Source organism: Pollicipes pollicipes, unplaced genomic scaffold (assembly GCF_011947565.3).
Source record: "Pollicipes pollicipes isolate AB1234 unplaced genomic scaffold, Ppol_2.1 Scaffold_5724;HRSCAF=6776_pilon_pilon_pilon, whole genome shotgun sequence".
Classification (NCBI taxonomy): Eukaryota; Metazoa; Arthropoda; class Thecostraca; order Pollicipedomorpha; family Pollicipedidae; genus Pollicipes; species Pollicipes pollicipes.
The window spans coordinates 27,058,765-27,075,324 of NW_023596746.1; the positions used below are offsets into that span (position 1 = coordinate 27,058,765).

The 16,560-nt window shown below is 49.1% G+C and overlaps 1 protein-coding gene across 1 annotated transcript in view; it reads left to right on the plus strand.

Annotated features, from left to right (window-relative positions):
- Positions 1-369: 369 nt before the first annotated feature.
- Nckx30C (solute carrier family 24 member Nckx30C) overlaps positions 370-16,560 on the plus strand; it is a gene marked incomplete at its 5' end in the record, with an annotated part of 107,063 nt that continues 90,872 nt past the window's right edge. Inside the window, 2 exons of the mRNA XM_037226338.1 lie at positions 370-1,011; positions 12,281-12,404. Of these exons, the coding sequence (XP_037082233.1) occupies positions 370-1,011; positions 12,281-12,404 (766 nt within the window). The remainder of the gene's footprint in view (positions 1,012-12,280; positions 12,405-16,560) is intronic.

Here is a 16,560-nt window from a genome sequence, read left to right on the forward strand (position 1 = left end):
GCCAGAGACATCGCCGATGACCGATATGGGGCGGGACCGACGGCTCCAGCGCGGGCGACGCCGCCGACGCGGCGCGGGTGTTGGTTCGCGCAGCGGCCGCCAGGCGACGGGCGGCCGCAGGTAGCTCGCGGCCCGCGGCGGCCGTCGGTGCCGTCGGTGCCAGCGGGCCACCTGGAGATCGATAGGCGGCCGGCGCCAGTCGCCGCTGGTCGCTCCGGACGGCATGAGTCGCCGCGTGCCCCGCTAGCCGGCGCCATGGCGCTCCCGCTGCTGGTCAGCCGGCGCCGGGGCCTCGGGCCGCTGGCCCTGCTCAGCGCGCTGCTGGTGCTGCTGGCGCTCCACAGCGTGCCGCGCCCGCTGCCGGCGGCGCTGCCCGGCCGCCGCCTGCTGGCAGATCCCACACCCTCGCAGGCGCCGCCCAAGAAGGACAACCTCTTCCCGGATGACCTCTTCACGCCCGACCAGCTGCGCAAGGGCGCCATCACACTGCACATGCTCGGCATGATCTACATGTTCGTGGCGCTGGCGATCGTGTGCGACGAGTTCTTCGTGCCGTCGCTGGACGTTATCACGGAGAAGCTGAACATTAGCAACGACGTGGCGGGGGCGACGTTCATGGCCGCCGGAGGATCAGCGCCGGAACTGTTCACCAGCATCATCGGCGTGTTCATAGCCAAGAACGACGTCGGGATCGGCACCATCGTCGGCTCGGCTGTGTTCAACATCCTGTTCGTCATCGCCATGTGCGTGATCTTCAGCCGGACTGTCCTGGAACTGACGTGGTGGCCTCTCTTCCGCGACGTCAGCTTTTACAGCGTGGCTTTGATTCTCCTCATGGTGTCCTTGGAAGACGCGGCCGTCCAGTGGTGGGAAGCGCTCATCCTGTTCGGCTGGTACTTGGTGTACTGCGTCTTTATGAAGTTCAACGCGGGTGTCGAGCGTTGGGTCAAGACGCACATCGTAGGCAAGCGGGTTAGTCGAGTGAGAAGCACTGACCATCTGGTCAGCAACGTGAGTAGTGGCTTGCTGTCGTTCTCCCGCTTTCTTGCAAGCTGAATTCAGTGACAGTTTGCCGAAGCATTACCGCTTAACTTGCATGTGGGCTAGCTCAGAGCTTGTTCGACCTCATATTTTTGGCAAATATCTGCACTTACGTCATCACACTTGGACCGCCATGGCTTGGGGACTTGAGTACTGTACTCAATTCAGCCCAAATGACACTGACAGCTCTTTTTCTTCGGCAGTAATGCTACTCTGCCTTTACAAGTCACCCACAGTGGATTACGCCACATTTATTTCCTGTGCTGGTTTCAACGTATTGGAACATGACGAGCCAGTGAAGAAATGCCCACATGACGTCTCAAACCGCTACCCTCTTCTTCATTTTGCGATGGCAAATTGCCTGACATGGGTGTATCACAGTACGTGCGGGTGTATTGCGTACTAACGAGGGCCGATCCAGCAACGGGAGCCTCGGAAAAAAGCTGCTAATGCTGTGTCTTAAGCCAGACCATTACCTGAAAACAGAGCATAGAGAGAAAAACTGGCTTTTCGCCGTATTGTGCATGCATACCCACACACAAACGCACATGCTGGTTTTCCCAGATCCACCAGCGCGATCAAGGTGTGACCAAAGTTTGACATTTTGTAATTATTTTGCAGTCAAAATGCCATTGGCAAAAGACACTCCATATCAGTCAATGGCAAGCCTATCTGTTTTGATCGCTCGACTGATGGTCACATCACTCTCAATTCTATTCACGGCGTCACTATTGAAGGCGCTGCCGCACTCGATCTGCAGATACGACGGCGTCAGCTTCCCACGAACAGCTAAAACCCGCTCACTGCTCATGGAACATTTCCACAAGGTCCTGCGCAGGGCATGATTGCAAGCATTTCGCAATCGAGTTCAAAGAAACATTCGTTGAGCCGGGTTTAATGTCCGTCAGCGGGGGCTACGTGTGCTCACACCGGAAAAAACATCACCAGTGAGGCAAACACAACGACCGCCGTGCTTTGCATGCTCTACCTCTCAAACGAAGAGGCCCGACACCGTCTGGTACATGTCGGGATCGTTACCGACGGCCGGCGCCGCCCACCGCCCGCGCCGGCCCGCGCTGCTGTGGTGTGCTCGTGTAGCTAGACGGTTTTGCCGGCGGGTTTTCCGTGTCGTGTTCGTCCCCTGTGGCCGATGCCGTGTTTGGTCCGTTGCCAGGAGACGAGGCTGTTCACGCCGGGACGGCAAAAGGCTCCCTTTCCTGCGGAAGTAAGCCAGCATCCGTTCATGCACCTCGTTCGCACTGCTTCATGTACAGAGGCCAATTTCGGAGCGCGCCGGGGTCATGACTCTGGTTCGTGTTCGGTATTGGAAAAGTCATTCTTGCACTGTCTGTGAGCAAGAGGCAACACAGGTGAAACACGTCCTTACTGACTTCCCTTGCGACCCACCACTCGTTTTGCTTCGGGAACATTGCTGCAGAATGACATACGCAGTGTATGGATGTAGCATCACTTATGCTGGCTCATTTCAATCGCGCACGGTTCAAGCATGGCAAGGGCAGTGCATGAGGCATGCTTATGTAGTGTGTGAACCCATGTAGTCACTTAAAAGCTTGTCGTTTCTGAGCATGAACAAGTTCGTTAAATCCATAAAATTGGCTTAACAGAGATGAAGCTGCGCTCAAAACTTACAGTTGATGTCTAAAATCCCCGTGCTTGAATGCCACTGTAAAGTATTGCAGGATAAATTATAAAGGTTTGTGTTACCGGCTTATCAACAACTTTGCACCTTCGTTAGACTGTTGACATTAAAATGTCGGCAGCATTACAATTGAACGTTGTGCATAGTATTTGGTTTAATTGGCTGGAGGCACGGGAAATATATTTTTTGGTTACATGGATAGAAAGTTGTGACACTTCTTGATTCGTACTCGTTTTGCATCACATTTATAAATGTGTCCTGTTTTTGTGTAACTTTTCCGTAGGGTTTTGGTGTAACATGACCCGTATAAGATGCCACTGCCTTAAACACGCCAGTACGACAATTGTGTACAACGCCGCTCACGCCATGTGCCATACAATGCTTTAAGGCAACAGAAAGGTACGAGAGCGGCCATATTTCTTTTCTCCACATTTCTTAGTGGTTAACAGCAGTGACAGCGCCACAGGTTTTGAATTGGAGGGCAATATTTTCTATAGGCTTCCTAGACCGATTAGGGCCTCCTCAAAAGGGGCCTTCCACGCGGCATCGTATTTACGGGAAAGGTCGCCGAAGACATGTGCACTCTATCAAGCTGTTGTATGTCTGATATCCAAACAAATAAATGTCGTCAGTTAACTAAGCCATAACTCTTCCAGTTATCTAGAAAAGGGTTTTCGCAACCAAAAAAGAAGGCCCCCTGTTCCAGAAAATCCATGTTCATCCACCATGTTCTGAAAAGGATAGGATATCGACTATGACGCATCGACTGGTAAAGGTTTTGTGCCGCTCGGTCCCATAGGCTCGGAGCGTAGGGTTGTCTGTGGTCGATTTGAGTGGTTTTGGGCATTTTTGTGACCTTTGACCCGACCCAAGGTCACCATATGGCGGAAAGGATAGGTTATCGACCAAGCGGCATGAATGGTGAAGGTTTGGTGTCGACCAGTGCCATAAACTTGGAGCGTAGGTTGTCAGCAGGTTTTGTCGGCCGTTTAGTCCCTCCCCGATTTATGCCATTTTTGCTCTTGTCCTGATTGATAATGGTTACCAGTCACATAGATCTACAAAGCAGGGGTTTACCCGGCTTCCTGTCCAGTTTTGGGCTCCAGTCAGCCTAAGTTTGTGAAAAAGTGTACTGATCTGGGAGACATCCCTATTTTGGGGGTGAGTTGCATAAGTCTTCACTTCTCCCCTCAACCTATTTTCAAAAATCAGATGGGTTGAGGGGAGCCAGTGCTTAAAATGCAATTTTTTCAAAGGGAAGAACGCTGGGTGCTCGTGACCGCTACAATAAATTAACAGCCTTTTCCGTGTATTGAAAAGACAGTCGGGATTACAGGTTACACGTTACAGGTTTTTCATGTCAATTTTTATAACTCAGTCGGATCATCTCACCGACTTTCCCTGGACCGTCAATGCCTTTCGTCGCTGCGGACAGGATGCTGAATCGCGGCATCGCCAAGGAAGTCAACAAGGCCCCAACAATAATCCTGGGTAAATATTCATGAAACTGCAATGCGAATCCCGCTTGAAAAGTCGCAGTGCATTGAAGTCACCGCCTGCCTTATATCAGTTGCATCGCAACGATTGAAACATGCTCTTGGGGCCAGATGAATCGCCATATCTAGATCTTTTTCAGTACTTTCTTCTATCTAGTGTGGTAACTGAGCATCGACTGGTACAGGCAGCAAATTAGCCCACCGACTGGCCCATAGGAAATACACTGGTCTTGTTCCGATTTGCCACTGAGTCGACCGACCAACTAAAAAACATAGGATGTTTTTGTTTCCAGGTTGGGATGAAATCTGAAAAAGTGCCATGTTCTCGTAGGGTACGGCGAAGGGTCATTACGGAAAAGGTTGCTGATGTTGTGTGCCGAAATGTGCTACCATGAATGCCCGTGTTATATCGGACAGTGTGCACTGTAATGTTTTGTCGCAGCCGGCACTAACATTTTCAGTCCAGAACATTTTGGCACAAAATGTCGCGCAAATAAAAAAACATGAATACATTTTTATCGCCAAGCCTATCCACCAAGTTTGTTTGTTTTAACATCCCCGACCACGATTTCTACCTGAAAAACCGAAACCGAGTGAGCAGTGGTGGCAAAACATTCATTTCTAAAAGGAGTAAAATTTTGTGATGTCGCAATTACGACGAATTATGAAATAGCGCTAGCGTGAGGAGAAGGTGCTTGACCATTCTGGCTGTTGTTTTGAGGTCAGGTCATCTTATGTCAAAACAGTTTAAATTTGGGTCGTTGGAACCACCTTGGGCTTTTTGGAGTTCCTACGATTTACGGCTGGCGACGCGTATCCTGCAGTTTTGGAAGACATTTCCAACGCCGTTAGAAATGTCTTCCAAAGAGCTGTTTGGCTCATACAAGGGCAAAAATAACACTCTCTCGCTCGATCCGTTGTCCATGGTTCAACTAACGCCGAAAGCATCTTAAAGGAAATGTTCGACATTCGAAAATACCGAAGTAAGCATCAAATATGATAAAATAATCTCACTTCTATTGACATAATTTTAAGTGGAAAACACTGCTCTAGACAGTACAATGTCTCTCTTTATTAAATATGTCCCTCAATGCGTCATTGGTTGACTTCGTCATCGTACCTCGTACAGCTTTGATCGTGAGCCAACTCACGGACATCGCATCTGAAAACCATGTCCACGAACGCCAGACATGAATGACCTGATAGCTCTATTTTTCTTGGCCTTGCTTGCCACATGGCTAATGAAATGCCAGGATTTGAATAACGTGATTATGACGTCATGTATGCCTCTATGACCATGAAATAGCCTCCCAAACTAGTCTGAACATCTTCGTGGCTATACACCCTGGAACACTTCTATTAAAGAGAGTGTTCTACGTTTGTATGAGGTTTTGAACTTAAATAACCACCTTGAAAATCATTTCGTGCTGTTCACAGCCATACCCTTCTGAAAACCTATAACCGTCTAGTTTCTGAGCTAAAGGCCGGCGAGGATGCATATAATTTTTGGTGCAGACTATTTCAAGGTTGCTCAGGCTCCATGACGCCGTAAAAATGTCATTCAAATCTTGTCATTCCATTGGCCATGCGGCGTTCAATACAAAGCGAAATATAATTATCGAGTCGTTCATGACTGGGGTCCTTGAACATGACTTCCAAGTATAACTGCTGTCAGTTGACTTTCAATCAATATTGTGCAAGCCATGCGAAAGTCTGGTACGGATTAAGTGCTGTGCTATATCATGCAAGGGGTTATACATTGTTCCTCAATATTACGGAAATAAGATACGCTTTCAAATAACGTAACAATTGCGCTATAACCAAGCATGTGAATACAAGTCAGCACCTTTAACTCACGGAAAAATATGCACGAAGTCCATGAGAAAGGGCCAACACACGAGCGCCTAACGATATTTAGTTTAGCATCCATCCTGCACCGCCACTGCCATCCCTCGGGACATTGAAGAACTTCAGGTGAGTGCTGTCATACGGACGTTCCACGACTCAATCAAACAATAACGTATTGAAGAGAATGTTCACTAAAATGAAAATTTTGTGCTGCCCAGAGCAGGGTTTTCCGCTGAAAACTATACCAATAGTTATAAGTGAGCCTATTTCATTATACCTAAGCTTGCTTTAATATCTTATATGGGGACATTCTCCTTAAATAGTGCTCATCCACTTACTCAGCATCATATTCCTAAGCCGTTGAACCATCCGCAGTCCCTGACGATGTGATGCGCAACCGCCTTTATTCCGCGCTGTCGCATGAGGAGCCAATGCACTCGGCTCCAAAATTTTAGGACTAGGACCATAACTGGGGTCACAAGAATCCGGGTCACAGGCCCAGACTTAGACTCAGGTACAGTGAAACTGACCACTCAGACTATGCCTGGGACTGAGACTTCTTGGAGGCCGTTAACCCGATTTAAATGCCTTGGGTTCCCCCTGCATAAACCGCCTTCGAACAATTAAAATGGCAAGACCCAGTCTCAGACCACGGACGCTCTGTCTGAAGCGCTGGCGGAAGGCAGGCCGACATGACTCACTCCACTTAGACCTGAAGCCTGCGTCATTATCGTACAAGGATTTTCCGCTCGGAGCCTCGCATTTGTTCCCGCTAACCGACCATGCGGCGGACGGTCTACGGAGCGTGGCCTCGCGCGCCCCTGCCGCGGCCCGGGACGACCCCCGCGGGACCCACCTCCCACCGCAATCTAATCACCTCTGTCCTGACCGCGCTCAGCCGGCGCGGCGGCATGCGCTCATTGCCGACGGCGGCATTGTTGCGAGTGTGATTGCATTTGTCAGGCGGGCGACGGCCCCCGGGACTCGAGCAGCGCAGTCGTCCGCAGCCGCGGGCGGCGGCGGCGGCGGCGTGCCGGCCGACCGCGTGATGAAGGTCTTCCTGGGGCCCCCCCGGAGACCGGAGGCCGGAGCTGCGCCCCAGCTGAGAAGCGCAAACCTATATCTGGAGCTCCTGCGACGATCGCTGGGCGTTCTGACGTTTCCATGGCAACCGGGGACGCGAAGTTGGGAGTCGGGGGGGGGGGGGGGGGACGGTCAGCCGGTGCAGCCTCTTGAGATCCCGGGGTCAGTCTGTCTGGTTTTTGAGAACGAGGACTGAAGCAAAAATTTACACCTGCACACAAAGTTCCAGCTTAAAAATGTTCTTAGGTCAATGTGAGCGATAACGCGTGCAAAGTGAAGCCGTGCCAAAGTTTCAGGCTCTGGCAGACGATTAGACAACTGCAAACACGTAAAGTACAGTATTAGCTGATTGCGTTGTTATTTGGTTGATTGGACGATGCCAATTTAAACTGCAAATGTATTTCATAGCGATCGGCAACGATATGTCAATAGACAAGGACAAAACCCTACAAAAAGTAAGGTAGTGCAAAAAACCCTAGCAAAAATAAAAATGCGATAGAATAAAACCAGTAAACATCAACTTCTCGCATATTTTCCAGGGGCGAGCAAGCAATCCTGAGCCCGGAAAAGACTTGTCGACGCTTTCTAGTCCTGAAGAAGTCAATTACTTCAACTTTATCGGTTCCCTCGTGGGCTATGGTTTGCCGGCATAAAACGTTGTAACAAGGAGAGCAGCCCCGCCACATGTTTGGTTCCAACGGCACCCATGCCGATGCAAGAGCTTGAAAAATTCTTACACTTTTCCCTTTTTTCTGTTAAGAGAAAGCTGTTGGCAACTTTTATAGTTTCAGGCGATTCAGAAAAGCATGTGGCGACCTCCAATAGCTATGAATTTGCTGGTAGCTATATGAGAGCTAGAAGTACGTACGTCCAATAGTCCAACCCGTTTTTCGTTCCTGACCTAGTTTGTTCGTACACTAAATACGAATGTTCCATAGCTGGTATTCAGCTACCGATGAGACAGCTGGCATGGCGGGATGGCAATCGAGGAGGCGGGTAACTGCCAATCAAGGATTATCACCACGAAAACAAGGCTAAGCCAATCATGCTTGGCACTGTTAAGACCCCATGCCAACCTGTCGGACGCACATACCGGGAAGTCCGACTAAGCTGTTCTCACGACACGGCTTCTCTTGGGTTAGGCCACAGTGTTCTGTGTTCGAAGCCAGCTTCGGAAAAGTAGCGTCAGCCGCTCTCCCTCTCTATCAGTGATACACCTGTACCAGCACCAATGTTTGGGGCTGCCCAGTGATATGCTGACGGCGAGTTCGTCTGAAGCGCGCAGCTTGTTGGATTTTTTAATTGCTCTGGTTGGCGAAAACTAACATTGGTGCCTTAAGATTTCCGAAAACGGGAGAGTCCGTGGCTTGCGCTCGGCAAAACGTGACCGGCTGCGCACATCGGCTCGCACGTTTACCACCGCGAATGTTTGTCCTCTCTCCTGTCGAAATGTGGTGGGTTCGAGACGCTCAGACACTGCAGCACCAAGATCTTTCTCACATTTTAACATGTTGTGGAAATAGTTTGCAATGGGGCGACTTTATTTTCCACTTGCTAATGGAATGGCGAAGGCTGTATGTTCACATTCGAAAAAGCCGGAAAAATGACGCCAGATCACACGGCTTGCTTGCAAATTGCTTGAAAGCTGTACAGCAAAATTATAAGCCGGCTACCGCCTCGGAATGTAACCAACACGCCGAGTTTTGGGAACCATTGCCGTACAATATAGTCCCACCACATTTTCAGTACCCGACTAGTGATCAATTTGAGGCATTCTAGAGTAAATATACCTCGACGTTAGGCCAAGCCATTGAATTATGACTTGAGTTTAAATTCTGATATCGATGATAGCATATAGGGCGATTTTGTCTCCGCATGCAGTAGCTCGCGGTTTCCTTTCGCATTTTTTATTGCATTCATGCAGTTTGTTGCCTGGTTTAGCCGGCCTGACAGAGCCAGTCACACTATATAAGATACCAATCAACAGAGGAGGTCATGTGAGGTCAACTTACAAGAATTAAACCGAGGTGATTTGCTAACCCATTCGTGATTAAAACGTTCATATTGCTGATATTTTCACGCCAGTGCCGTCCATACCAACGTGCCTACTGAAAGGGCAGACGCCTTAGACCTAATTAAGTGAACCGATCTTGACCTGACGTCAGTCTGATTTGAACTAATGTTTAACCTTGCACTTCATCACTATGATGACGTGGTTCTTAAATGCAAGATCACGATCTTTCGCTCTATTCTGGTCACTAAGCTGCGCGACAAATATTACGGCTACCAAGCCGTGCTCAAGTTGTTAAAGCATTGACGGCTTTTAAGGCATGCAGTGTGATCTGTGACGTCATCAACCACGCTGAAACGTCAACTCAGTGATCCCTGGGAGAGATTAGCCATAGATATCTTTCACCATTTGGATCTCCAACTCAACGATTACATCCTGTGATACCAGGGGCACCTTTAGGTCCCAGGCAGCATCCGCTGGCGGAATGCCAGACGCTATAACGGATTAAGGGGTTGGGGGTCTTTTGCTGGAGGCCGCGTGTACATGCGATCTGTGTTTTCAAGACTAACGGCTTCTTGATGACTGGTGGCCGTGCCGGCTGGTCGCACACGCTGAATTTTTCTCCTAATTCTAACCTATTCCCTCAGCCAGCGACCTCTCTGGTAAAAGTTATGATTTATGTTAAGACCCGCTTCTCGCTACATACAGGATGGGGAGAGCCGTTTTAAGATCACTTGCCGCGATGTATCACCAAGACAAAGGCTAAACTTATCTGGAAGCCCGCACGGAGGAAGGGGAAGGAAGTTTCACGAGATTTCCTGCAAAATAAGCAAATACTCGAACCACAAGTCACGTTGAGTTGCTTGGAGATTAGCTGACTGTCTCCCGCCCGTGTCGTCTGGTTGGGTGTCTTCATTTTCCACCGCCCACTACCAGCCTGTACTGTATATGGTAACATGCGCATCGAAGGCGCATTTATGTATTGAAAACAGATGGATGTAATGTCGCATACTGGTGACGCATCGTAGAAACTACCTTGTTCCTAACTCGTCGTGAGTTTTGATGATGCTCCCGTCAGGGTCATTTTGGCCATATTCCGTATATTGCAGCAATGAAAGTTCAGAGTTAAATCGAATTACAAAATCCTGTCACATCGCGATGTGCAAGAGCTCGAAACACCACGGATCGCCTTCGATTTATTTAGTCGCTGACGGCCCTGAACCTGTTTATGGCTTCAGACGGCGGTCGAGAAGGTCAACGGTTGGAGCGGTCGATGGGCTGAGCCCGAGCGCACCATTTCCCGGCCGAAATGATCTGAGAAATTAGGGGCAACTTGTGGCGGGATCGCGGCTATGAAGGCGCATGAAATAAAGGCGATTGGTTGCCGCTCAGGGTGCCGGTGAGCTCATAGTTTTGCAACACGATCTTGGAATGTCATTGTGCAGTGGTTCGTTGTCAGGAAGACAACACGATGCAATCACTGAAACCTTCTTAGCCGGAGGGACCATGGCTCTCCCGTGCCCCAGTTTTTTTATAAGCGGATTGGTTACGGAAGGATTGGATAGCTTTTTTTGTCGATGGGCCATTGTTACAGCGTGCTGCTGCAAACTTACACGATTTTCGGCAGCATGTGTAATGCAGGTGCAATGTTGGAACTTAGTTCAATATTTTCTGCACATGTCGTGTATACAACAATGTTCGATTGTCACAGCTGCAAGCGGTAGCATCGCAGCGCACCGCTGTCTGGCACTCAGCCCACGGCTGCAGATCTGCAGCTATGCTCAAGCACTGTTCCGTCATCTGTTTTGCTTCTGATGTCGTGCGCCGCATTCTGTGGCACGCATCTTTTTGACGCGAGCCCCAAATGATATTGACCAGCTTGAACGTGAATTTTGGAAAATTCTTGGGGTGTGCATAGTTGAACTTGGGTTGATGGCTCGAATAGGACGCTCATAGTTGAATGATACACTTTTGCAGTTCGTCCGATGCAGATTCAAACCACGTGCGTTCTACAAGCTACATAGTGGAAACTAACAATGTCGTTCCAACCTTACTGGATTTAGTCTTTATGAGTCTATGGTATTTTCTTTTGCTTGATTGGTAGCCGTCAGTTTCGCTGCCAAACATCCCTCCGATGCTCTCAACGTCTCCTGTTGCCCCATCTTTGTTAGGATACTGAAGCTGGTAAAACTATCTTCATCGTATGTTTTCGCCGCGACTTTAAGATATCATGTTGCTTCGCTTAGAATCTTTTGTCTTCCTCTTGTGTCACTTCCTCTTCGTCCACCGAAATACTGCTACTAACTGCATGTTCTGATGCATCGCAGACATCATGATGGCGTCGGTATATATATATATATATATATATATATATATATATATATATATATATATATGTATAAAATATATGTTGACACTGCAAATAACATGAATGCTTGTGCTGAGAAATGAAGACACATTTCCACCAACAGTCAGTGCACTAATTTTCCACAATTTCTGTTGGCCTATCACAATTTGTTCAGCGCCACAAAATCACATACAATTACAGCACAGCATATGCCATGCTCAAGAACTTCATGTGCATGTTATTGCGCATTGTCCACGACCTGGGTCTCGTTAATGCACCTACACCACCGTCCTAGGGACGCTATTATTTGACTGATACTCGCTGTATTCGCTGAGAAGTTGTCCTGTTGAAGAGATACATCTGCCAAAGCGTCTTCAAAGCTCATTATTCGATCGAAGCAGAGGTTGTGTTCTGTATGGCAGCCTCTCAAGCCCAGGAAACGCACATCAGTGGAACTAATGCAGCTCTTTCATTTTTCTTTGGCTCACGGTGGTGTAACGCTGTGGCCTAAAATGACACCGTGATGCATGTAACTACGGCAGTGTTCTGGCTTCCTGGGTAACCCAAAGTGAAGCCTCCATTATAAAAGCGTAATCCGGCGCCAATAGAGACTGCTTCTTAAAAACCAGATGCCACATGAATCAGAAGATGACGTGACAGCTTTCTACGAGGTTGATTTAAAGTGAGCTTTCCGTGGACCGAATCGCGAAGGGTGTTTGAAGAAATCAGGCCCCGACGCCAACCATTGGCGCGAGCAGAGCGTGTGCTGACGCTGGTCCCTTGTCGCCTTGCAGCTGCAGCCGGGCAGCCAGCAGGGCTTGCCCAGGAGACCGTCCACTCCGATCATCCACTCCGGCTCCAAGTTCCGGCAGGGCCTGCTGCAGCTGATGATCCACTCCATCGACCCCATGCACAACGGTGAGAGGAGTGCGGCGGACGGCGACGGGGTCCGGCCGTGGTCCGCTGGCGCTGGTGCCACAAGTCCGCCGGTGCGGCTGGGGCTGGTGCCACCAGTCAGCTGGTGCCAGCTGGCGCTGGTGCCACAAGTCCGCCGGTGCTGGCTGGTGCTGGTGCCACCAGTCAGCTGGTGCCAGCTGGCGCTGGTGCCACAAGTCCGCCGGTGCCGGCTGGTGCTGGTGCCACCAGTCAGCTGGTGCCAGCTGGCGCTGGTGCCACAAGTCCGCCGGTGCCGGCTGGTGCTGGTGCCACCAGTCAGCTGGTGCCAGCTGGTGCTGGTACCACCGTTTAGCCGGTGCCAGCTGGTGCTGGTGCCACAAGTCCACTGGTGCCGGCTAGTGGCCTCGTCACGGCACCGCTCAGGGGTTAGAATTTCAGGTCTGGATACAGATTGTCAACGAACGTGGTGTTATCTTTCGGCCCATTGACTATACTGCCGAGGCACATCGGGGGAGGTGGGGGGGGGGGGGGGGGGAGGGGGCAGAGTTAGATCTCCACCGCAGAACTTTTCGGTCGTTCACGCCAGCTGTTACTCCGGTAACTGGACCGAGAGAACAAGTTCTTTCCGTGATGGGCTTTTTGAAGTTCTTTTACGAAATACTTTCCGTTTTGTGTTACTGGTCTACCACTGGCTTGTGGTCGTCGAGGGAAACAAAATACGTCTTTTCAAAGCCCTTCTCGGAATCGGGCCTTGAATACGTCCCGACGGCACACTCAAACGATTTACTTGCTATGCAGGCTCACCTGTTATGCAGCCTCCTTGTCTTGAGCCTCAACAGTTGTCAGCCGCCACAAAGTGGTGCTAGGGCTGATGACTCCCCGAGGCCAGCTAAAGCGGCTAGCAATACCGAATGTTTTTCCGTTTTGCCCTCGTCAGGCTGACCAATGGGGCCCGAGGGTGAAAAGCGAAAAACATGTATGAGTTGGTTTTCCGTTCCGTTCTGATGAGTGTTTGCTTTTGGGAGTCGGCGTTGGCCTGGGAAAATGGAAGCAAAATGAAGCCAATGGGTCCACTCTAACGATAGAACTTCGTGGCTCTTGGTGGAATTTTCTCATTTTATTGCTGGCGTTCCCCATTCTGCTGCGCAACAAAGTTATCTTACACCAACGCTTAGCGGTTGAGGGGCAGTCGAATGTGATGGCGGCATGGGTGGTCCTTTTTAAGGCTTTTATTTAACGTACGTCCCTTGGGACATTGTAGCTCAGTTGCAAAGGTGTGAATATCTTCTCCGATGTGGAAATAATCTTCTCCGACGTGTGACTTCTCATTCTATGAATAAAGCTTTTTACCCAGATTAAAGGGAATTTTCCATATTTGTATGGGGCCTTGAACTGAGGTAGCCATTTGGAAAATCATCTACTGCAGTACACGATCGTGCCCTTTTTTACGGCTTACAGTCCTCTGGCTTCTAAGCTTGACGCCCACGGACTTGTGTAGACTATTCCACAGATACTTTCCAACGTTCATTCGTGCCTGCATGATGCAATACTAACGTCAAACAAATACCGTCATCCCACTGGCCACGTGGTACTCAAGGCCAAAATAAATACGATCATCGAGTTATTCGTGTCTGGTGTACCTCAGCACGATTTCTGGCAGGAACAGACTGCCATTGGATTTCAACCAATGTAATACGTCCAGCGCAAGTTTCTAACACCAATCGCGTTTTGTACTATTTAATGCAGGAAGTTTGACAGGGGTACAAGTTATGACGGGAGTAAGACCAGGAGTCAAATAACTGAAGAACAGCGCTACAACTGAGCATGGGAACGCAGGGACACGGTATAAAATCACGGACAAATATGTAAGAACATCCCAAGATAGGGTCAAATGCTAGTGAGCCAGTCCGCCCGCCACGATGGTAATATCGCACGGTCAGTTTGGCAGCCACTCTGACGTCACACCAACATTTCATGACGCAGTCGAACGATGGCGCATTGCAATACATATTTACTGCACAGTGAAATTGTGTTATCTAGAAAAGCCTTTTGTGCTTCGAAGCATACCAGTAGTTATAAGTGGGCTTACTTTATGATATCTGATGCTTGCCTCAATATACTAAAATGTGGAATATTTCCTTTAAAGACGAGGGCTTCTCATACAGCTGTATATTACTGATCCATAACTTCAGTGCCCGACTCAGTGCGAATGTGATTTGGCAGAAATGGCTTCTCTGGCACCCGACAGGTTTGTCATGCACTCAAAACTTACTGTCCTTTCTGTGACTTTTTCAGACCAGCCAACTAATTTTTAACCTGTATGTTGATTGGCCTGTATATTGGTGGCCTGTATATTGGTTGAAGAACACTGTTGTTTTTTGAAAAGTCCGTTCGACACAACATTGGTCCTGGAAATATCTTCAGAACAGGTATCAGCTTAAGAACTTCAATACTGTCTGACAGTTTCGTAGACTTATTCTCAAACACGGGCGTTTCTATGAAGACAAATAAAGCTAGACGCTCTGTGGAAATGAGTTGGTTGACTGCAATGGAGGAACCCCTTTCCGAAACTTCTTAACTACCACGCCTTTAGCGATGCTCGTTTTCACGCAGTCGTCACAAAACCTCATCTGTAGGAATGGCGGGGGCGGGGAATGGCGCGCGGCTCAAACGGCCTTGGTCTCAAGTCCCTGCCCAGATCCCACGGCACCCGGCGTAACGTCACATGTGGGAGCGGACCACTTTTCACTCGACTCTGGCGGCAATAAGCGCTGTATGTGACGCACGGCTACCTCGCGGCGCAATAGCGTTTGATCTTTATTTTATCTGCCGAACATGCGTGGCCCTGCAACCTAGCAGAGGTATAATGAAATGAAAAACAATATCAATGGAAGCAGCATGCTGCGGTAAAAAGCCCTCCCCTCCCCTGCAGCATATCCGTTAACTTCAACATTCACGAGATTCTGTGTCTACGTCAGTTAATATAAAATGCCATGAAGTGTAGCACGGATGCTTATTACAGCCAGACTAAGTTCTCGGAGGACTCGCTGGATGATGGTGTTTTCTCGGAGAGCTCGTTGGATGATGGCGTGCGGTATTGTTAAACGTCGTAATGGAACTAGTCCACAATTCTAAAAAAAACAAACAAACGTCATCTGCATATAAAGTCAATGAACGGGTTCTTCGCGACATTATTAAAACCAGTATCATTATCCTCAACAACTAAATCATCATGGAAAATAGTTTCACAAAATGAATTGGGGGGGGGGAGGCCGAGCTGTGCAAAATGGCGCAGCCTGCCCCCCAAATACGCCAACAACCAAATTTTCCCCGGATTAGACCAAACTTCTTTTGAAAATTGGTTGGGGGAGAGGCCAGAGCGCAAGTCTGGACGGTGCTTCAGTAGCTTCAGATGTGAAACATTCCCGTCAACCGATACCTTTCAATATACATTTAAGGCCGTTCGCGCAACATAAGAACTTTTGACTAATCATTTAGTGGTAGCGATGGGATACACAATGTCATCAGCCGTCCCGAGAGACCAGCGATATCAGGCAATTATTTCTTCATCGAAAATATGTGTCCTAAAAACGTGCTGATTCTGGTTGGTGTGTATGGCCATTTAAACGAGTTGCGGGGCACGTAGGTGCGTCGTGTTTTGTTCACCACGGTTGCTTCAAGAAGCAGCCTGTATTTTTCGAAGCCCGTCGAGGTTCACAGTTAGTCATTTTCACCTCGCCACTGGTCTCCTTTCCATCCAAAGCAGATTGGTCGAAAACCTGCTGTGCGTAGCGACCAGCACAAAAGCCTGAACTATAAGTCCGTCAGAGCTATGCCATTTGATCCAGCTTAACGGACACTAGGTTCCCAAAGCTATTGGACGGTCACTTACGTATGTTCGTGTTTAGGCTATCACAGGTGTGTCAAAGAGCTCAGGTGTGTCATACAAAAAGCACTATAAAGAACAAACTGTGCTTTTCGTAGACCCTGCGGACAACACCTTGGTAGGCATGCGTCCCACGGCCCCACATCGTTTGCTCTATGTCCTGTTTAGCACATCGGGGAGTGGGACAGTGTCAGCGTCGTTTGGATGGCTGAAAGCTGTTTTTCGTGTGTCTGGGCAGCATCCAGTTTGCCGAACAAACTGTAGAAATATGTGAAAATCGCGAAAATATGT